Source organism: Neovison vison, chromosome 4, assembly GCF_020171115.1.
Source record: "Neovison vison isolate M4711 chromosome 4, ASM_NN_V1, whole genome shotgun sequence".
NCBI lineage: Eukaryota > Metazoa > Chordata > Mammalia > Carnivora > Mustelidae > Neogale > Neogale vison.
Genome location: NC_058094.1, coordinates 213,745,722 through 213,768,183, shown reverse-complemented (window position 1 = coordinate 213,768,183; position 22,462 = coordinate 213,745,722). Strand labels below are relative to the sequence as shown.

Sequence of the window (22,462 nt, the reverse complement as noted above, 5' to 3'; positions counted from 1 at the left end):
CCTAACTTTTAAAGACCAAGTAATAATGATAATAATAAACATGGTGCAGAAGGATTATGATTTGCCCACAATACCATTCTAACAATATAACGTTCTCTTAGCCCTCACCATCTGAATTTGCCTTCCTACATGTAACTCACGGAGAAGGAAACTTGAAGATCCAGAATATATCTCTTCTGTAAACTTTGTTGTATCTTGCAGCTTGATTATTGTAGTAGTTCTTGCAAGTCAAGGGCTTTCAACTGTGAATATCAGTGCAAATAATGAATTGAAGGCTTTCAAAGTGTTAATACAGACCCTTTAAGTTTTGGAAACTGATATTTAATGTGACCTAGTGATCTTGGAGTAACATTAGTGACAGGTGGAAGAGGATGTAACCTAGCAGGTATTAGTACATAATGTAGACTTAAACTAAATACCAATGTCAGAACTAAATAAAGAATAAAACAGAGGTGAAATTAAATTTGCCCAAGAATTTTCTGCAGTGCCAAAGAGCATTTAAGGACCAGCATGCACGATCACTAGACTGGTGACATCTCTAATAGAATGAAAAAAATACATATAATAGTAATGGCACCAAGATGTACTACCCTCACACTAAAGCTGTCATCTCATTCATCTTGAAGAACTATATGCTACACCATGTAAAACAATAGCGTATCTGCTGATAATGTTTCAAACAAGGAGGTTGTTGTTTTCAGCATAATGAAACAGAGAGAAAGCTCCACAAGGATTTAAAGATGATAATACCATCACCATCTCCAAGAAGAAATGCAGGAAAGCTGACTGCAATCAACTTTTGTAGCCTAGTGCTGTTTCCTTATATGGTGAGATCTTATCCTAAGGACTGTGCTAACATTTACACTCTGTTATCAGTCTTGCATATTGAAATCATATGTATATGGAGCAGAATATAGTGATCTGGAACATTACTGGGATGTTTTTTAAGTATCGTCATTTTATATGTTGGCATTTGTGAGAAGACCGATACCCTGAAGCTGCTTATTTTTTCCTTTATTACATCTATCAATTGGGCATCCAGCTAAAGGTAAAGGAGGACCAGTGTTATGAATTCATCAACCAAAGTAGGAAGTTTTATTATTGGCTTTAAGCAGAATGTTGGGCTCCATACCATTGTTCCATTAAAAAAATGAGTTTTAATTGAAACTTATAAATATGGATTACTGATATATATGCCATAGCAGGCACCCCCTAATCCCCAATTTAGGGTAAGATTTGCTATCAGATATGTTTCATTTTACTTCTAAACCATTAATTAATGTAACTGTGGTCTTCCCCAGACCCAGATAGGTATAACAAATCTTGAGTTTTAGTGTAGTCAGTCTGTTACGTGTAAAATCCCAAGACCTCACCTGCATTTTAAGTAATACTTGATTGGAATAAGCCTATTACTAAAATAAGCAAAGGTCTCATAATCTCCAAATACACACATATATCCCTGCATTTTATAAACACACTTTCAGGTTTTAATTTTTTTTTTTTTAAAGATTTTATTTATTTATTTGACAGAGCAGGCAGAGAGAGAGAGAGAGAGAGAGAGAGCAAAGCAGGCTCCCCGCTGAGCAGAGCCCGATGCGGGCCTCGATCCCAGGACCCTGGGATCATGACCCGAGCCGAAGGCAGAGGCTTTAACCCACTGAGCCACCCAGGCGCCCTCAGGTTTTAATTCTTAACCACCATGAGTTTTATCCTAATACCTTGTGTTTACTTCTCTGTTTTTTTCTTTTTTCCCCTTCTTTGCATAAAGAAGAAAATCGTCTTTCCCCGTATAACTTTTCATAGCTAGAGAGGAGTTCTCTGCTAGATAATGTGCACTCCCTGTGTGATTCCCCTACACCATCCCCGACAGGCCTGGATTTCCCTTTTCAGAGAAGCAGCTCTCCCTCTCAGGCTGTGGAGTGTTTATTTGAGGTTCTGAGATCATTTACTTCCCAGTTACCTCCCCAGTCACCAGTCTACCATCTTTCAGCTTATTTCCAAACTGGCATTTAGTTTTAGGTGACCTTTTTTTTTTTTTTCTTCTCTCTTAAAACAGCACATTTAAACAGTAAGTACACTTTGAGTTTTGAAGTAGATTAACAACCATTGCAACTGTTAAATGTTGAATTGATAAAGATTTTTGACATTGTAAGCTGGTATTATCCCCTTTCCCCAACTTCTGATTTATTTAGTTTAGCTCTTTTAAAAATTATTTAATATTCTAGACAATATGACTAAAATTCAGTGTTTTAGAAATATGTATAATTTTTAATAGAATTAATTTTTTTCCACTGACATGTTAATTCTGGTTCGGTATAAAGCTCCAGGATATGGTGAAATAAGAATTGTTGATTCTAATTTGAATTTGAGAATGTATTCATTCACCTGGTGTTCTTTCCTTCTTTCCTTCCTGCCTGCCTTCTCAAAGTAGGGCCCAACATTGATTAAGAATTGGTTCTGTCAAGAATATCTTTGGCAGTCCTTTTCAAATCCAACTTTAATAAATCATAGCTAAGGATGAACACTTAAATAAATGTGTATTTTAAGTGATTTTTAAACTAAGGCCGCTTAGTGGACTGGTGGTGAGCATTTAAGTCTTTGAATTCATCAAGGTTCTTTTTGAAATGCTAATCTCTACAGGAGTATTATCTTTTGTAGGTCTGGAAAGGATGCATTCTTATTAGGACTAATTCTTTTTAAATCGAGACATCATTTGAGAATTGGAAGCAGGGAAGTTGTTTTATTTTCCCTAGTATGTGAATAAGTAGTATAGAGGAAGAAACAAGCAAATAGTCTTATTTTTTTTAATCAGACATTTCATATAGCTAAAATAGCTAAATTTCACAATATACATGATTGTTTTGAAAATCAAACATTTATTTGTAAAAGATTCCCCAACTTTGACAAATATATCTCTTTGGTTTATAACTAGGACAAGGAGAAAGAACTCCTACTAAAGATATGTGCTTGCTTGGTCTGTTGGGTTGGAAATGTTTATCACCATATACATCACCATGATTATACCCATGTCTGTTTGATTTAGTTTTAGTATAAGATAATGAGAAAACTATTTCATTTCCTGAAATTTTTTTTCTGAAATTGAGAAATAAAGCAAATTATTGTTTTAATGTCTGAAATGGTATTTTCTAAGAATGAAGCTCATAGCTGGGTTATGAAGAATTTGTCAATTAAAGTCGTATTTCAGAACATGGATAATTTTAGTCTTTTTTGGGAATTTTTCTGACTTTGATTTAAATCCATAAGATAAGAGCCATCTTTCAGAAAAAGATGAGACTGATCTTCACTGTTAAAATAAAAGTAAGCTGTTTAATCAAATGGAGTAAAAAACTGGGTTTGGTGTTTTTTAATAACTTAGAAAATTTGGAAATCTTTTAATTTAGAAAATTGTGAACTTCAGAAATCTTAGGAATTTCAGTAGACACATAACCGTACAGGGATTTGCTGGATAGGTAGCAAAATACTTTGGTTATGAATACAAGCTTGAAGAGGAACTTATACTCCATAAAAGCATTTTATTGGCACTAAACAGTCAAAAGCTATCACTGGCTTTGCTCACAGTGGCCAGCCTCTAGTGAACCACTAAAGACAAAACAACAAACAGAACAGCATCACTTTTAGGAAAGAAGATACAGAGTAGACATTCCAAAAATGTTTGTTCAATGAAAGCTGATGGTTGAGAGAGTGATAATTGATATCTGATTACTTCTGGAGGCTGCAAAACCTGGGTGTGCGTTGTGTTGCATCTAGACTTCGGAACCACTTACTCAGATTCCTTAGAACATGAGTCACAACTTTCCTCTCGGTTGTCCTGCGGCTTTCAGCGTTGGCTCCCCTCTCCACTGCGTGATCAGACCTTCTCTTCTGTCTTCTTTATCTCCCAACTCTGGAAACCTCAGCTCTTGACATTTACTTATTTCTTCAGTACTGTCCCCCCAAAACACTCTCACCATTTTTAGAATGTCACCTAATAATGCTCTTCTTAACCTCTAGTTTCTCATTTGTGATCCCCATAAATAAATATGTAAATACATAAATGAATATACGTACGTGTGTGTGAATGTGTGTATGTCTTCCCCTAAAACAGGCACAGACACACAATTCAGAAAGTCTTTTTTTTTTTTTTTTAAGATTTTATTTATTTATTTGACAGAGAGAAGTCACAAGTAGATGGAGAGGCCGGTAGAGAGAGAGAGAAAGAGAAGGAAGCAGGCTCCCTGCTGAGCAGAGAGCCCCATGCGGGGCTCGATCCCAGGACCCTGAGATCATGACCTGAGCTGAAGGCAGCGGCTTAACCCACTGAGCCACCCAGGCGCCCCCAGAAAGTCTTTTAAGGGCAACTAGTAATTGTTAAAGTTTTTTTTCTTTTTTGGTGAAACCAAAATCTATTTCCCATTTATACTTCTTGTGAAATATGTGAAGGCAGTTACCACTTGTCTAGTAACTTCTAGAGGTTGATGAAGCTTCCTTAGGTCTTTCAACCATTCTATGGTTAGCATGGATCCTCGTTCTCTCTACATGCCTAGTCTAGTTCTCCTCTACATGTATTTTGATTGGACAGTGAATGCTTTTCTTAAGATATAAAGCTCACACTTTAATAATCCTGATGTGGTCAGAAAATAGATCTATTTTTCATTAAAACTGTTCTTACTCTGTATATTTATAAATTCCTTTACAGTTTACAGAGTCCTTTTATAAAACCATCCTATGGGGTAGATATTACCCCCATTTTGTAAATGACTGAGGCTCAGAGTGGTATCACTTGAGGTTTGCCCATTGTCCTACAATAGCTAATGTAGACATTGCGTATCTGTTTACCTGGTCTTAATGTTAGAATTTTACAAATTCCATTACCCATTTGTCATATTAGATATAAGCCTGTTGAGTAATACCACTAGACCCCTTTTTCACATGTATTACTACTGGTTAGATTTCTTTCATACTGTACTTTCCTAATACATTTTTAAAAATCTGAATATATATACCTCTTCGTGCTTCAATTTGATGAGGTTAGGGTATACTCTTTGTGTATCACATCTTATAAGTTTGTCTTATGAAAGAGCTATGTGATTGTAAAGAGATAGATAAATGTAAAGAGATAGATAAAGAGATAAACATTATTAATAACATTTGTGTGAAGAGTTCAATGATTTTTAATTGAGTAGCTGTAATTTTAATTACGGATTCTGTCATCTCTAGAGTTGGCTTCCGTTTGCATATTTAAATTAACTTTGTAGGTTTTGCTGAGCTTGATAAAAATTATGGAGTCAAAGATAAAGGAAGCAGTATCACAGAAACTTACTCATTTTTGTAATTTTATTTAAATTCCAGTTAACATACAGTGTGATATTCATTTCAGGTGTGTAATGTAGTGATTCATCACTTCCATACATCACCCAGTCCTCATCACAAGTGCACTCCTTAGTCCCCGTCACCCATTTAACTCATCTCGCCAGCCCATTTCTTTTCTACTGGTGACCATCAGTTTGTTCTCTATAGTTAGGAGTCTGTTTCTTGTTTTGTCTCTCTCTTTCTTTTTTTCTTTTGCTCATTTGTTTTGCTTCTTAAATTCCACATATCAGTGAAATCGTATGGTATTTGTCTTTGACTTATTTCACTTAGCATAACGTTCTAGCTCCATCCATGTCTTTGCAAATGGCAAGATTTTATTCCTTTTTTTAAATGACTGGGTAATATTCCGTTTTATACTTATACCACATCTTCTTTACCCATTTGTCACTCAGTGGACACTTAGGCTGCTTCCATATCTTGGCTGTTGTAGATAATGCCGCTATGTATCCTTTGGGTAAATACTCAGCAGTGTGACTGCTAGATGGTAGGGTAGTTCTATTTTTAACTTTTTGAGGAAACTTGATACTGTTTTCCACAGTGGCCGTACCAGTTTGCATTCCCCTAACAGTGCAGGAGTTTCCTTTTTCTCCACGTCTTCGCCAACACCTGTTGTTTCTTTTTGTGTTTTTGATTTTAGCCATTCTGACAGGTGTGAAGTGGTATCTGATTAACATTTCCCTGATGATGAGTGATGTTAAGCTTCTTCTGTTGGCCATCTGTATGTCTTCTTTAGAAAAATGTCTGTTCATGTCTTCTGCCCATTTTTTAATTGGGTTATTTGGTTTTTGGTTGTTGAGTTTCGTAAGTTCCCTATGAATTTTGGTTAATAATCCTTCATAATGTCTGTTACTTGCAAATATCTTCTCCCATTCTGTAGATTGCCTTTTTGTTTTGTTGATTACTTCCTTTGCTGTGCAGAAGCTTTTTATTTTGATGTAGTCCCAACAGTTTATTTTTGCTTTTGTTTCCGTTGCCTCAGGAGATATATCTAGAAGGAAGTTGCTATGGCTGATATCAAAGAAGTTACTGCCTGTACTCTCTTCTAGGATTTTTATGGATTCAGGTTTCAGAGGTCTTTAATCCATTTTGAATTTATTTGTGTGTTTGGTATAAGAATGTGGCCCAGTTTCATCTTTTGTTTGTTGCTGTCCAGTTTTCCCAACACCATTTGAATAGATGGTCTTTTTTCCATTGGCTATTCTTTCCAGCTTTGTCAAAGATTAATTAACCAGGGGCGCCTGGATGGCTCAGTGGGTTAAAGCCTCTGCTTTCGGCTCAGGTCATGGTCCCAGGGTCCTGGGATGGAGCCCCACATTGGGCTCTCTGCTCAGCGGGGAGCCTGCTTCTTCCTCACTCTCTGCCTGCTTCTCTGCCTGCTTGTGATCTCTGTCTGTCAAATAAAATCTTAAAACAAACAAAAAAAGATTAATTAACCATATAATTTGGGGTTCATTCCTGGGTTTTCTGTTCTGTTCTATTGATGTGTGTGTCCATTTTTGTGCCAGTACCATACTTTGTGGTTACTCTAGCTTTGTAATTATAACTTGAAGTCAGAATTGTGACACCTCCAGCTTTGCTCTCCTTTTTCAGGATTGCTTTGGCTATTCGGGGTCTTCTGTGGTTCCATACAAATTTTAAGAGTGAGGAAAATGCTGTTGGTATTTTGATAGGGATCAAATTAAATATGTAGATTGCTTTGGGTAATGACATTTTAACAATATTTGTTCTTCTAGTCTATGAACATGGAATATCTTTGCATTTCTTTATTTCATCTTCAGTTTCTTTTCATTAGTGTTTCATAGTTTTGAGAGTATAGATTTTTTTCACTCTTTGGTTAGGTTTATCCCTAGATATCTTACCGGTTTTGGTGCAGTTGTAAATGGAAGAGTATCACAGAAACTTTTAAACTGACACATAGTACCTTAAATTCCGTAAAAATTCATCTAAACACTGCTTTTACCCAATGCTACACTTTACATCCTATTCCAAAAGATTACCATCAGACTTATCAGAACCTGCTCAATTGAAGATATAGTATACTTAGGATATCCCAGAAAGCCCATCCAGAGAATAAATTATTTTGATATGTCTGCTTCTTTGTAGAAACACATTTTGGCTCTCATTGATCACTCTTTTCCATTTGTTTTATGGAGCTGATGTGTCAGTGGGATAGGCAAGTAGCTGGTTTCAAAGTCTTGAGTTTGGGCAGGCAGCAGAAGAAAGGAAAGGACCATGATGTAAAGAAAGAGGACGTTTCCAGTGGATAACAATTGTCAAGAGAAGCTTCATGACTACCTGTTCCACTTCAATATTAAATTTAACTTCCTGTGTAATTCCGATGGAAGGGAGCTAAGGTTCTAGACAAAACGCATATTATTTTCCATGAAAAATGCCCCAGATGCAAGCAATAGAGCCAGCAGTCCTTGCTAAGCCTGTCACTCATTTCTGAAGAAATCATCTAGCTCCTAATCCGTTTCAGATTTTCCCAAGAACTAATTATAAGCGTGTAGCTTCTAGAGTCTGCCATTTTCTCCTTTTCCAGCGCTTATCTTAAAAGTGGTTTTGTGATCACATCTGCAAGGATTAATTCCCTGAAATAGAGTTCATTTTACACCTAAAGATTTAAAACTCATTTAAATTGAGTGGATGTTCTTTTACTGTCTTTGCATCTTTACTGACAGCTCTCTTCTCCACATTGCTTCCTCTGTCCATTCTGGTTTGAGGATCATGCTCTTTTTATAAAGAAGATGGAAGAAAGTCAAATGAAGACGGAACTGCATAGGCCTGCCTTCTCTTGGGGCTTAGCATTATGACACCAGGCTGCACAGTGGCTTTTCTTAATTTTCTCCTATTCCAAACTTAGCTTTTTCTTGCCTTCAACATTGTCCACAAGCTTCAGATCAATATGTGTTTTGATTTTAGTCCTCAAGGATTATGTCACTCTTACAGGTAGGTTTGTGTTTTTTTTAACCTCCATCCATCTTTTCTAAATGTTCTTTCTTTAGATTTCTCCCCAGTTTCTTTTCTTTGTTAAGAATCATTTATTCTTGCATAATTAGAAGTCATAGTTTAGCATCTTCTGTGGTCTATGAATCACTGTGTCCTATAACTATGGGACCACCCTGAATCATAGTTTCGTTGTTGTTGATGGGTTTTTTTTACACCTTTTTTGGAAAGCTGTTTTTCTCCAAAAATCTGGAAATAGATGTTCATGTCTCTTTGTTTAGGAAACATTATATACCTGTTGAGATCCAGGTTTGGGAACTGTTCACAATACATGAAGAGGATTAAATCAAGGTCCCTTTTCCTGGAGGAGCTCATAGTCTAGTAGCCAAAAGCTAACACATAAACAAGTATTTGTAATGCACTGTGCTAACTGCAGAAATAGCCAGGATACCTGCCATCCAAGGGCTCCAATCTAAGTCATTCCCGTTTCTTGCTTCTGTAAATCCTAAAATTATGCCACAAACTCTTAGGCTTCTGTTAGGTTTGCAACAGCCAAACAGTTCTTTTTTGGTCAGAAGTCCAGGATAAAAGTCTCCCTTCTTGTTTCCACCTTGGGGAAGAGAGATGTCAGCAAGTCACTTTTGCTAGGTTTATCTTCTAGCAGATTCAGACCTCAGAGATTTAGGGTGGCTGACAACCCCCATATCTGTGTACTTTTGTTTTTTGTCGTGGTGAAACCATATTCTGGTGACTTATATATGCTCCCATGGATAATAAGCGCCCCCCCGCCCCAGTTGTCTTTGGATCACCTCACAGTGCTTTGTTCATAGTACTCGGTTTTGTGTTCACTTGAATGCTTTCCTTTGCACTTCCAATTTCGGATTTTATAGATTTCTTTTATTTGATTTTTGCAACTCCCGTCCTTTAGCTCTGTTGCTTCTGTATTCTGGTTCAGGTTCCATCTATTCAAGTCTGTAATGCTTCTGAGATGTACTTATCTTTTCGCATTAACTTTTCAGTGTACTTTTTTCTTACAGTCTATATAGCTTTATATATAGACATCTTTTCATAAGTATTTTTCCATTTTTAAAAAACAGATTCTGCTTCCTTAGATCCTTCATAAGACAGACATCTGGATGTTTTTCTGGTTCTCATTGGATGATCTGATTCTCCCCTAAAACAGACTTGTAGGAACATTCTAGAAGAAAATGTACATGTGCAAACAAAACAAAACAAAACTATATTTTGAAATACTTATGCTATATTTTAGATCAGCTGCCTCTGCTACTCTCTTTTCTGTATGGAATGCCCATGTCCTCTTCAATATCAGCTTCTCGAGTTACCACTTAAACTGCATGCAGAATGGCAGAACAGTTCATTTTCTTCTTTATGCCCAAAGGACTTTGTTCATACCAGAAGAGCATTTAGTATCACTCAAGCATTCCTTATTTAATTTTGTTGCATTGGATTTTAAAAAAGTGTACACGCATCTCAAACACTATTGAAAACATTATCATTATAGTGGCCCTTTTCCCTCCATTTGCATGCAGACAAGCCTTTTGGCACCCTCAAACATAGCTGATTCCTGCTTCCAGAAAGATTTTTGTGTCTTTGGAAAGAATGATTTGACTCATAGCATTATACAAATATGAATTAAACAGGCTTTTTAGGGGAAAGTGATTTTTCAGGTCTTCTCAAGCTGGATCTTTGATTCAGTAGATATCTTGAGGCACAAGATAACACCCTCACAGGCCTTGCAGTAGAGTTTGAGAGATGTGAGTAAGGGTGAGCAGCAAACATAGTGGGGTCATAGCAGTTTGCTGCCCAGTGGGTATGGTTTGGGCCACAAGTACTGTTCTAGAATGATCTGAGTGGAAAAGAAAAGACTTCAACTTTTGGAATATTGAATAAAAATTAATTAGAAGAAATCAGGAAAGCATTCTAGAGAGGGGGGAATAAAAGCACGAAGTTAAGGCAGAGTCCAGGAAGCCCAGGCCATATTTAGCTGACCCTCATGGCCTCTCTTTTCCTGTTTATGTCAGTTCAGCCTTCTATTAGTAAAGACAAATTTTGGTTGTTTTTTGTTACTACTTTTTTTCAAGTTCTTCTCACAACTTTTTTTTTTCCACTTGGGTTCTTAGGGTTTTTCACTTAGTTTAATTTCTATTTTCAAATCTACTAAGTCCTAAACATTTTGGGTCCCAGTAAATCTGCTCTGTAGTACTGGCCTGTCTTGATTTATAATAAGCATAATCCTAGAAATTTGAGTGTCATTTCTTTTTGTTTTAAGTAGAATAACATTTTTTTAATAAACCTGAAGGAATTTGTTCACAAGACATTTTTCCAGCAAATTTTAGTTTATAAATTGAAATTATTTCTGAGGCTAACCTAAAAAGTACAGCATGCCAATACGATAAAGCTTGCTTTTGAGTTCTGGTAGGAGAAATTTTGTATGCTCTTCAAAGTTTGGTTTAACATCTAAGGACAAACAATTCATTTATATTTGAGTTGCTTAGAGATGTGTTGTTGAAGTTTGGAGAAGGTTTAGGGTTTCTTAAAATCCTGTGCTGTTGGAAATGCACTCCATCCAAAACTGACAGGAAATCGTATATATAACAGCATGAGGTGGGGTAGGGGAGATGCTGTAGAGAGGGGTACAGCCTGAGACAGCATGACTGTCCTAAAAATGCACAAATATTTGAGAGTCTTAACTGGCAAGGAGTAACCATAATGGGAACTAAATTTCAAATGCACAGCGGCTTCTACCAAGAAAGATTTGTTTCACTAAGTAACCTAGCCACTGGAGGGAGCCTTTGACTTTGAACTATCCAGGACAGCGGTAAAGGCAAGGAAGATAAAAGCTTTTGGAAAACAAGATCAGGTTGCCAACTGAAACTTTGAGGAGTAACCATTAGACAAGGCTTAGAAACTGAGGAGCAGAATAAACTCTTCTAGACATATTTGGGACTACTGCCCAGTTGGGAAGGATTTGAGCACTGATAGAAATTTAACTTGAAACTGATAGAAATTTAACTTGAAACTCAAGAGGCCTCTGCCCTAGGGACTGCAGATAAGAATGGAGTGGCCTACAGCTGAATATGTGGGCCCGTCGTACCTAGCAAACATGAAAGTAGAGAAATCGGTGGTTTATGAATTTAGCTGTATCTAGTCAGTTTAGTTAATAAGGCCTATGTGTTGGTCGCTAAAAGACCTTGCAGAGATGGTGCCAAAAAGAAGGTAGAGGAGGGCATCCAAGAGGAGACAGAAAACCCTGACTGGATGGTACAGATTGTGTTAGAGGAAACAAATACTTGGGATGGCCTTTTGTTTTCAGGGTCCCCTTATGTGCGATTTACCTCACGATGTTGTCATTACACACAAATCTGTCTTCACACTGAGCAGCAGGTACTGTTTTCCATGGCACCGTGATCTGTGGCATAGAGGAGAGCGGGATGGGAGGAGGCTGTGCTGTCCCAGGGCCCGGTCCCCGCAGCTTCACCCCCAGGGGCTCCTGAGATGGTTTTGCAGTCTGAAACCAATTTGCAAATCACTCTTTCAGGTGAAGCTTTTATGCAGACTGGAAAAACCCATTCGCTTGTCACCAGTGACAATTTACAAAGAGCAGGTTTTCCCACAACTTTGCTATCAGTATCAAAGTTTTGCATTTCATAATGATGACCACATCACAGTTCATCTGAGGAACAGAAAGGAGAGAAACCCACTTAGCTGCTGTAATGCTGTGTGTTCTCGTGTAAGCTGTTCATCTGCTCCTGCTTTAGGATATTCTGTCAAAGATCTGATGTCAGAATACAGCTTAATTTTATCTTCTAATACAGTTGACCCTTAAACAATGCAGGAGTTCGAGGCACAGAAAAGAGAAGATATATTTAATATAAATAACTGAAATACTTTTCCTAGTGCTGTACTGGAAAAAATCCACATGTAAATGAACCTGTGCAGTTCAAGCCCATGTTGTGTCAGGGTCAACTGTGGAGCGAGCCATTGCTTAGAAAGCGTGTCTTCCCCTATACATCCTACTTAGTAGTTGGACTAGCCTAGTGTTGTGGGCGTTTGAGGCTTAGGGTGTCTGTCCGTGGAGTAAGTAAAACCACCCTGTGAATGAATGATTGCTCCTGTCCTTTTATCCCCCATTCCCAGATATTTCCACATGTGTGCCTCCCTGGCATCTCTTTTTACTAAACTTTACTAAACTTTTCATTTATCAATCACATGCAAGCCGGTGGCATTTCCTCTGCTGCTCATTCAGACTTTAGTTGATGAACTTTTCCTATATTTATTTTGTCTTACTGTCTCAATTTTAAACTCCTTGAGAACAGGAGACAGAGTGGAAGTTGTTCCCTTTGTACACTGTACGCCTTCAGTAAATAGTTGCTTTGACTTTGATTTTGGCAGTTTTTACACATACATTTAAAAATTTTTGTTGTTGCTAAAAAACAAATTTGTCAACTTGCTTCCTGTGCTGTGACCAACGTGTTATAGACAGGCTATTAGGTAATCGGCAAGCTGGCTGAATTTTAGACATAATTTCTTCCCTGTGGTGTTCTGATCCAGGGATACTGAAAGTGTACTGATGATTCTTACCCAGCGGCAAATATGAATGTGATATCTGGCACCTTGAAGGTATTTTAAATTTCATGTCTTTGAGTTCTACGCTGAAAAATAAAGCTACTACAAACAACTTGGCCTGCTTTCCTGCCCTCAAATTATTTAGACCCGAAAATAGTATTTTGTTGTAGATATCTGAAAATTATAAATTAAAATTGGTTTTTTTTTTAGCATTATAAAACATTTAAACATTATTTGCAATCCTTTGAAAATATACAGTTCTGGGATGCCTGGGTGGCTCAGTCAGTTAAGCCACTGGTTTCAGCTCATGTCATGATCCCAGGATCCTGGGATTAAGCCCCAAATCGGGCTCCTTGCTCAGTGAGGAATCTGTTTTTCCTTCTGCCACTCCCGCTGCTTGTCCTCTCTCTGTCAAATAAATAAAATCTTAAGGAAAAAATACTCAGCTCTTCCTGAATATATTATGCTACAAATAATTAAATACTTTAAAAATCGAAATAGTATCATGTCTAACATAAAATATGTTTGGTAACTTGATTTTCATTGTGCTTTGCTTGTGGAAAGTTTAAGGAGATTTCCTATATCTTATTTGTCTTTGCGATATTTTGGTGGTAGCAAGGCTTATATTTGAATCAACTACATAGTCCCTCTGTGAAGATGCTGAGTGTTACCCCTACATTCCCTAGGAGAAGACTGTATGGAGCCAGTTTCTGGCAAGTGAGGGGTCCTCTGCCTTGGCCTTTTGGAAAGTTTACTGTCTATTCAGTATTGAATACTGATAAAAAAATTGTTAGGTGCTTATCAAATAATAAATGGACTCCAGATTGCTTTTCTCTTCTCTCCTTTTATCCCTACAAGCGACTAAGGCAGATGTTACTCCTACTTATGAAATAGGGCCCTGGGATATTGAGAGACTTACTTAGATACCTTAGATTGTAATAATTACCAGTGTAGAGCTAACTTATACAATCCATCTGCAATTTTCAGCCCAGTATTTTTTCCATTACATCTACTGACTTGTACATTCTGAATTGCACCCCAGTATGAAGTCCTGTATCAAGAAAGGGAAGTGAAGCTGCATCAAGTTGAGTCCAGTGATCAAAGTTCTGGTACTATCTTAAGGGGAAATACATATTTGAGTGGGATTTTTCAGAGCCCTACATACAAAAAAAACTGGACTTCCTTTGTTTAGTGGTTCTCAGCAAGAGATCATTTTGGCTCCCTCAGGAGTCACTTGGCAGCGTCTGGTGACATTTTTGATTGTCAGAATTGGGGTGTGTGAGCTCCTGGCATCTGGTGGGTGGAGGCCAGAGATGCTACCAGACATCCTGTAATGCATAGAACAACCCCCCCGCCCAGAGCAAAGAATTATGTAGTCCAAAATGTCGGTAGTGTTGAGGTTAATAACCCATGCTGTTGTGTATTACAAGGATTGGATTACTAGAAGCCCTTGTTGCCAGAACAAATTTGAGTCAGAGGCAATGGGGACAGGGGAGGTAAAGAAGGTGATTTCAAGTATGGCCGGACTGAGAGAGCTATTTTGATGGAGGTAGGCTTTAGTTAATTTCCCTTCATTTGCCCTTCCTTTGTGCCAATGCTTGGCATAGCAACAGCGGAGAAAGCTGAAGAACATTTCTCTTCTTGTTCTAAGCTACTTGGAATTAGTCCTATTCCAAAAGCTAAAGATGTCAGTCCCATTTCCCTATGACACTTGCAGTTTCACTGCAAACCAGTCATCCATTCTGTCAGGGTCCCAAGATGTCTAGGTACATGACTTTGTTTTTTTAGCAAGATTGTGAGAATTATAAACTAGCTAATTTATTTCTCAAGGTGTCTTATAATCATAGTTCACGTGGGATGATCTGAGTTTCTCACTGTTTCTGTATCATGTGCTATATGTGAGTATATTTGACCAACATAGAGTTGACCCTTAAACAACCTGGGGTTAGAGGCACCAACCCCCTGCCCAGCAAAAATCCACATATAACTTTTGACTCCCCAAAACCTTAACTACTAATAGCCTACCATTGACCGGGGTGCCTTACCACTAACTTAAACAGTCAACTAACACATATTTTGTATATGTATTCTTACAAAAAGTTAAGCTAGAGAAAAGAAAATGCTACTAAGAAAGTCATAAGGAAGAGAAAATACATTAGCAGGACTGTACTATATTAACCGGAAAAAAAAGTCCCTGTACGTTGACCCATGCAGCTCAAATCTGTGTTAAGAGTCAGCCGTACTCTTGACTTAATTTCATTAGTCTAAAATCAGAGAAACATCTTTTAAAAAAATATTTTGGTTTTTAGAGTGTTTTAAGTTTATAGCAAAACTGATTGGAAATTGCAGAGTTCCTATATATCCCCTCCCTGTGCCCAAGTGTCTTTTGACTTCATTGCAATACTAATTTTCAAATAAACTTTATACAAATGCAAATATTATTCTGTTAATGCAAAATTAGGGGTTCCTTAATTCCAGTTCTCACTAAATATAAAGCAAAAGTAGGGAGAAAATTGTATTACTAAGTTATGGGGTATTTTCTTCTTCTTGAAGAAAATGGAAAAGAGGGGCTCAAATCATCTGCATAGGCGTCTTATTGACTTGGGCTACTTAGTTCAATGGCATTGATCTTCCTCAGAATTTTCCCTTGTAGTTATACATCATCTTTTTATATTGGGGGATTTTATTTCCTTGCTGAGAAGCTTTCCTTGTTTAGAGTTCAGTCTCTGGCTGATGGAAAACCATTTTAAGTTATTTGGCCCAACAGTTTGACCACTTTAAAGGTTCAAACGTGCGTAGCCACCAAACCTTCCTGTAATAGACAGTATTTTAGAACTTTGTGGTGTGATCTTGTTAGTGTCACATGCAGTCGGATGATTGCATTGTTGATCAGAAACCAGCCCCCCAACCCCTGACTTGAGTGCCGAGTCCAGTTTGTTCCTTCAGTCAAAATATATCTCTATCTTGCTAATCATGGCCCGTGGGTATACTGTCATGTTGCCGTGTTTCTTTTTTGCTTCCTTTTAGTCATGGATCTTATAGGCTCCTGGGTTTTCCCTTAAATATTTGGCCCATTAAAAAGTCAACTGTTAGTCTGTACTATGTAGATCAAGAGAGAGAGCTTGGTGGTATTAAAAAACAACTGAGATAAGGTCTGGGTTCAAGTCCTTGCTACACCAATGATGTGACCATGAGCAAATTATTCTGGAGTGTGTTTCTTTATCTGTTAAATGGAGAGGATTCTCTCTGCTCTGCCTACCTCACAACGTGAGGGTCAAATGAAATAATAATTGACTATGAGGGGGCCTTGCAAATTGTACAACTCAATGCACATGTAAAGTAGGATGCAGACAGAAGGATGAGCCTTAGGAATCTGCACTGAAAGGAAAGTGGGTTTGAAGCATTTATTTTCCCTTATCTTGGCTTGTCTGTATGGCATAGATGGCCTCTTCTTCATCTTAGTAATTCAGGGATGACTTTTGTTGGGTTTGATTGTAGCTTGTTTTTTTCTTTTTATAAATAAGGTCAGTAGGGTTAAATGCTTCACTTACTGAAATATGATACCATTTGGCATAGAACAGTAATTGGTGCAAAGCAGAATTAGAAAATTCTGAATTCACCAAATAGCATAGACTGCCTGATAGAGTATCATCATTGTCGTCGTCATCGTCGTCGTCATCGTCATCATCATCCGTGCTGATTGCTAATCAATTCTCTATGCTCTTCTCAAAAACCTCAGTGATACTTTGACCTACATTCCTATTTCCCATAAAACAACTACTCCGGTAGCCCTGCTTCACCCTTTCCCCTCCAGCCAATCAGAGTTTGTGGATTCTGGATGGTGGTAGATCCAGTTAGTTCAGCCACAATTTATAAAAAGCCTTTTTTACATTGATAGTTTCTTGTCGTGTATGACACTGTTCATAAATAGAGCCAGCGAACTAGCTGTAAGCACTCCAGGACTGGAGTTTTAAATGCTCGGTAGAACTGTTGGAACAGAGTAGGTAGACTGTGCTGGAAACGTTCCCATCTGAAAGGTAGCTCAGCCCCTGCCTGCTCGGCCTTGATGACTACGGAAATACACTCTTTTCAAATTCAAAAAGCCTATTCATTCCTGCCTTTCTCCTCTGAAATGCATTACCAGTTTTATCATCAGGAAGAACTTAATTATTTGTCCTTTTCTGTTGGCTTATGTTTACTCTTCATAAAATGACTTTTCTTCCATTTAACGGGCTCAGAAATGAGCTCCTATATTGAACTTCGCAGGCTTGATAGCGTAAATCAGCTCAGCCGGCTAAACGCCTCACTGACTCAAACTTCATAATGTAGCTGGAACTCAGTTGTGCTCCGGAGCATGGAGTCTTTAAACCGGATTATTGATTTACAAGCGCAAGATGGTGAAGTGTCTGTAAGGAAGGCCGAGGCGCTCCCTCTCCCGATCCTTGAGCAAGTCTTTCCTCGCTGATTTCAGGGGCTCCCAGCTCACGAGCAAAATCCTAACCACGTTTATCTTGCTAGGACAACCCATCTTAAGTGCTCAGTAAAGAAAGAATAATTCTTCTCCCGCTTAACCACTAAAGAACAACATATGTTTCTAACGTCAGCTTTTTATTTTTTTTTTTTTTTATCTTTCATTTTTTTGTTGGTAAATCTCCCAGACAACAGCAGTTCTGTAGAGAGTTTAAATATGAAGGAATGGCAGGACGGGCTAAGGGCACTTCTACCCAACATTAACATCAACTTTGGTGGACTGCCCAATTCCTCCTCCCCCTCCAACGCCAACCACAGTGCACCAACGTCCAACCCTGCCACCACCGACAGCCTGAGTTGGGACAGCCCTGGCAGCTGGACAGACCCAGCCATCATCACAGGTAACTTTCTCACTCCTTCAGCTCCACTGACTGCCATCCGTTCGGTTTTTAGCACCGATGAGATTAAAAAAGAACAGGTCTCTTCGATACTAGCTTCTTCTCACCAAGCCACAAACGTGGTGTGGCTGGTTTCGTGGTCCGGGGTCGTGCAGTCTTGGTTAACTCTGTCGGCCTCATTGTATAAGGCACTTGGCACCTAGGTTGGTTCTTTGGGTGCAAGGAGGTGCTCACGTCTGATAACGTGTGTGTATTTTTCAGGTCTCAAAGTACAAAAGTATCTAATTTATCCTTTTAAAGGAACATACTCCACTCTTTAAAATAAAGCTCTCTATTATAAGGCTCTCTTGTGTACGTATCCCTGTCAGAGAAGGAGAAGCGCAATTGGGGAATGATGGCGTACCACTCTGGGGACTTGGGGACAGTGGGGGATGGTGTCTGTGTAGTGGAAGAGGGGGCACGGGTTTCTGTCACAATGAATCGTCCTTGGGGGTTGGAGGATCAAAAAGAACGTGAGATTAAAAAGGTCTTATTTGGAAGGAGTTGAAGACTGTAATTTTTCTGTTTCTTTATGGGTAAACTAATCATATCTTAAAAATTCTCTGTTGGATGGCTTTCTGGTTCTTTCTGCCCAGACTCACCATTTCCCCCTCTTGTTTTCTTTTCTCTCCTCAGGTATTCCAGCAACTTCAGGAAACAGTTTAGACTCTCTTCAAGATGACAATCCTCCACACTGGCTAAAATCCCTTCAGGCCCTCACAGAGATGGACGGCCCCAGTGCTGCTCCGTCACAGACCCACCACAGCGCCCCCTTCAGCACACAGATCCCTCTGCACAGAGCCAGTTGGAATCCCTACCCCCCTCCTTCAAACCCTTCCAGCTTCCACTCCCCACCCCCAGGCTTTCAGACAGCCTTCAGACCCCCCAGCAAAACCCCCACAGATTTACTACAGAGTTCAACACTGGACCGCCATTAGGGAAAGAGGAGAAACCATTAGAAAATGCAGGATTTGTCGCACCCCGTTTTCTCCCCCTCAGCCCGCCCACCGCTCCCTTCTCATCTCTTACGTTCTGAAGAATCCAGTTCCTGATCAATTTTTTTTCTGCCCGCCCCCAGATGCGATGCGATCACAGGGTCATTACCATCTTCTTTTTTTTTTAATCGTAAAAGTTTCTGTTGATCCAGCATTTGAGTGACACTGTTGAATGTTTCCTAAAAATGCCTTTTTTAAGGAGGGGAAAAAAAAAAATCAAAGGGCAGTCTCAATACTTAGAAAATTACTGTCTGTCTGTTGCGCATAATAATGACATAATCTGCTTAGCAGAAAATGACGATTAATCTTTAGGAAAGGTCAAGTAAATGCATTATCAACTGCAAAAGTTTGAAAACCAGGTTAATTGAAGTGAGATTGCTAAGTGCATGGGGGAAAGCAGTGGTCCTGGCATCCATCTTGTATTCAGCTTATCACTACTGCAGGGGAAAATGCTTTTAATTTAATTCAATTTTTAATTCTTCCGGCAAGTTGATGGAGAGGACTTGATTGTGTCATTAAGCAAAAGGATTTATTGGAAGTTGATAGAAAGACAAATCGATGTGTAGTAGTAATGGGCCTATCGCTAAAGAGTTTACGAGGAGGGGAGAAGTGATTTTTTTTAAAGGAGAAAAAAATTTGGGGCTTTAGATTTAAAGTAAATTGAAATGCTTTAAAGAAGAAAAGTATTCACAGATTTAATACCTATGCATAACGTAAAAGCTGAAATATAAGTGATTTCTTCAGTCTTTCTCCTCTGTCAGAATCTTTTTTCTTTTACCTTAAATTTGCCTGATTAGGGCGTTATCTCTGAGATAGCACTGCTCTGGGGCCATCTGATCACCATCAGGAGCAAATCTCTGACCTCCTTGCCTGCAGCTTTTACTTAACCCTGTAGTTTCTGGACGTTTGTGCAGTATTGAAAAGACAGGAGAAAAGAAAACAGAAACCTGGTTATAACCTGACGCTAAAACTAAAAACAAGGAAATGTACCTCTTTCTTCAGAATTAAAACTAAAATCTTAAATAAAACAGAAAACTTGATGATGACCCTTGGGTTTTCTTGTTTTTGTTTTTCCATTTTGTTGTATGTGAGTTTGAGACATTTTGTGACAGCAGTCATCAGATGTTTCCATTGGTTTTCATGTTCAACACTAGGAGAAATGGTACAGAAGAAGAAATGAGAAAAGGAATTCATCTTCTTGTCTGTCTTGACCGTCTTGAAGATCAGCCCACCTTGTCCTCAAGAGTTCCTCTTCCTGCGGCTTTGGGTAGAAGATACCTCCCTGTGCTATCGTGTTATGTAGACCCAGCCTTTCCAGCTGAGAAGCCTCATGTGCCAGACAGGAGCAGATGAGCTGTTTGGTGTGCTGAGGTGTTGGTTGGCTTGGGAGGCCCGGAGGGACTAGCTGGTGTGGCATCCACGTAGCAGTGCTGAGTGTGAGGGCTGTGCTGGGCAAGAGCTTGGGAGACCATAATGTCTCTGACGGAGACATCCCACGGGCAGATCGTCTATGGCCAGCCCATTCTAGGGAGTACCTAACAGTGGGAAGATGGTCACGGCACGGATGGGAAGAGGGTGGGGGCCAGAACGAAGCGTTCCCTACCAGATTTCTAAGATCTGCATAGTTTGCATTTCCTGGCTTGGATTACATTCCCAAGTCCAAAGCTGGAGTTTGCACCTTTTCAGCCATATCCAGTAATGGAATCATTGTCGAATGAATCAAGTTGATCTTCTAAATCATGCATTCTGTGCTTTCAGATTGATTTCTTTTTCTTACCTATACTTTGTACTTCAATTTGCTGCAAAACCCAAAATGCAACCAAAAACAATTTCAGCATAGTTATTGAAAAACATAAACAGGCTAGTCTCAAATGTCACTGCAAATAGACGTTACCTCATGAATAGTAAATTGAGTTGTTTTGTTTTAATCGAAATGTCCGTGTGGTAGAGGACTAGGAACTGCAGATTCTTTTTGCCCTGTGAACTTGGCTTCGGTCTCCCGAATTTTCACATTGTACTACAAAGTGATGGGTTAACACGGAGATAATATTCAGGTAGCAGTGAATTGTAATCAAGGGTTTGGGGAAAGGGGGGCTTGAATATTCCTGAGGTATGGATATATCAATAAAAATGTTGCTTGTTTCTGTAAAAGAAGGGAAATTCGACCTTGCAGTCTGTGCTGTGATTGTATGTATGTTCAATGAATCATATAAAACGTAAATGTCATTTAAAGAATAATCATAAAACAATAAACACCTGTTGCCTACCACCCAAGTTAAACGTAGAACCTGCACTATCTTAAGGACTCCCTCCTTGCCCCTCTCCACTTACACTCCCTTTTCTCTTCTCACCGTGCACAAACAACCATTATCTCGATTCCGTGTTGACTGTTCTTTTCTTGAGAGTCTTGACACTTAACCTATGTCTCCCTGAACGATTGTTTGGAGTGGAAAAGCTGAGCTGTAAACCACAACCTAGCCCTGCAAGGAAAGGGCAGTACTGTCGTCGTTAGATCAAGGCGTTAAGGAGAAGATCAACAAAACCTTCTCTGGGTCATAGTTTGGTTTTAGCTTCCCTGATAATTCATAAAAGTCAGTTCTGGGACAGTGCACAGGGTCCCAAGTGCATCCTGGAAATCAGGGTCCACCACAGTCAGTGCACATGGCGGGGCTGGTACGTGGGTCCAGTCCTGGGTGTCTGGCAGAGACAGAGTCTGAAGAAGCAGTCTGCTGCCTTGTTTTTTGTGTGTCAGCTCAGAACACCCCTCCCCTTGCTTCCCTCCAGTCCTCTGGAGTGCTGAAGCATAACCCATGGGATTGGGGCGTTTAACTTAGGCTGATTTATTCACCCTCTGGGGCATGGTGGGCAGAACAGAAATGCCACTAAGTTTGGTCAAAATCAGATAAGTACCAAAAAGAACCTGACAGGCAGTCTTGATGTAAGAGTAGTGGGAATCTTAGTATTGACAGCCTTCGGTGTGTCTCTCCTGGATCATCATTCCTGCTGCTACTATTGCCTCGCTCCTTTCTTGGGTCTCCCCACCAACCCCCAGCAATCTTCCATATATATATATTCCATCCTACTCCTTTTTTTTTTTTTTTTTTTTGTCTCTAGTTTTGGGGGGAGCGACATCCTTCACTAAATTCTTGAGAAAAAAATGGTGTGTGGGAGATAAATATTTCAGTAATTTGCAAGCACGGAAATATTCTCAGTTGATAGTTTAGTGGATACAGGTTTCTAAGTTGTAGATATTTTCCCCTTCAGAATTTCACAGGCATTAGTCTGCTGGCTTCTTGCTATTGGTATTGCTGTTAAAAAGCCCAAAGCCGTTCTGGTCCCTTATGTGTTATCTTTTTTTCTCCCTCTCTGAAAGTTTATAAAAATTGTCTTCCCTGTTCTGGAATTTCACAGTGGAGTTGTGAAATTTGATATGGCTAAATTTTAATTCATTGTGCTGCACACGATGGGCATGCAGATTTTTAAGATCTAGTGACTCATGTCCTTCAGTTCTGGGAAATTTTCTTATTTCCCTAGTGAATTTCTTGCTATTATTTTCCCTCTTCTCCCTGTCTAGAAATCCCATTATTCAAGTATCGGACCCTCCGGATTTTCTCTGCTTTTCTTTTTTTCCAATTTTCCATCTCTGTCTTTTGCTCC

General features: G+C 39.0%; 1 protein-coding gene across 4 annotated transcripts in view; it reads left to right on the top strand.

Moving 5' to 3' along the window:
* The window catches only part of CNOT4 (CCR4-NOT transcription complex subunit 4), a 140,322-nt gene extending 121,484 nt beyond the window's left edge, over nt 1-18,838 (top strand). For 2 of the 4 annotated variants that reach the window (XM_044246633.1, XM_044246632.1), the window contains exons 11-12: nt 17,562-17,774; nt 18,447-18,838. In XM_044246633.1, the coding sequence (XP_044102568.1) occupies nt 17,562-17,774; nt 18,447-18,748 (515 nt within the window). In that variant the 3' untranslated portion in view covers nt 18,749-18,838. The remainder of the gene's footprint in view (nt 1-17,561; nt 17,775-18,446) is intronic. The other 2 variants (XM_044246635.1, XM_044246634.1) reach the window with 1 other exon arrangement.
* Nucleotides 18,839-22,462: the final 3,624 nt, after the last annotated feature.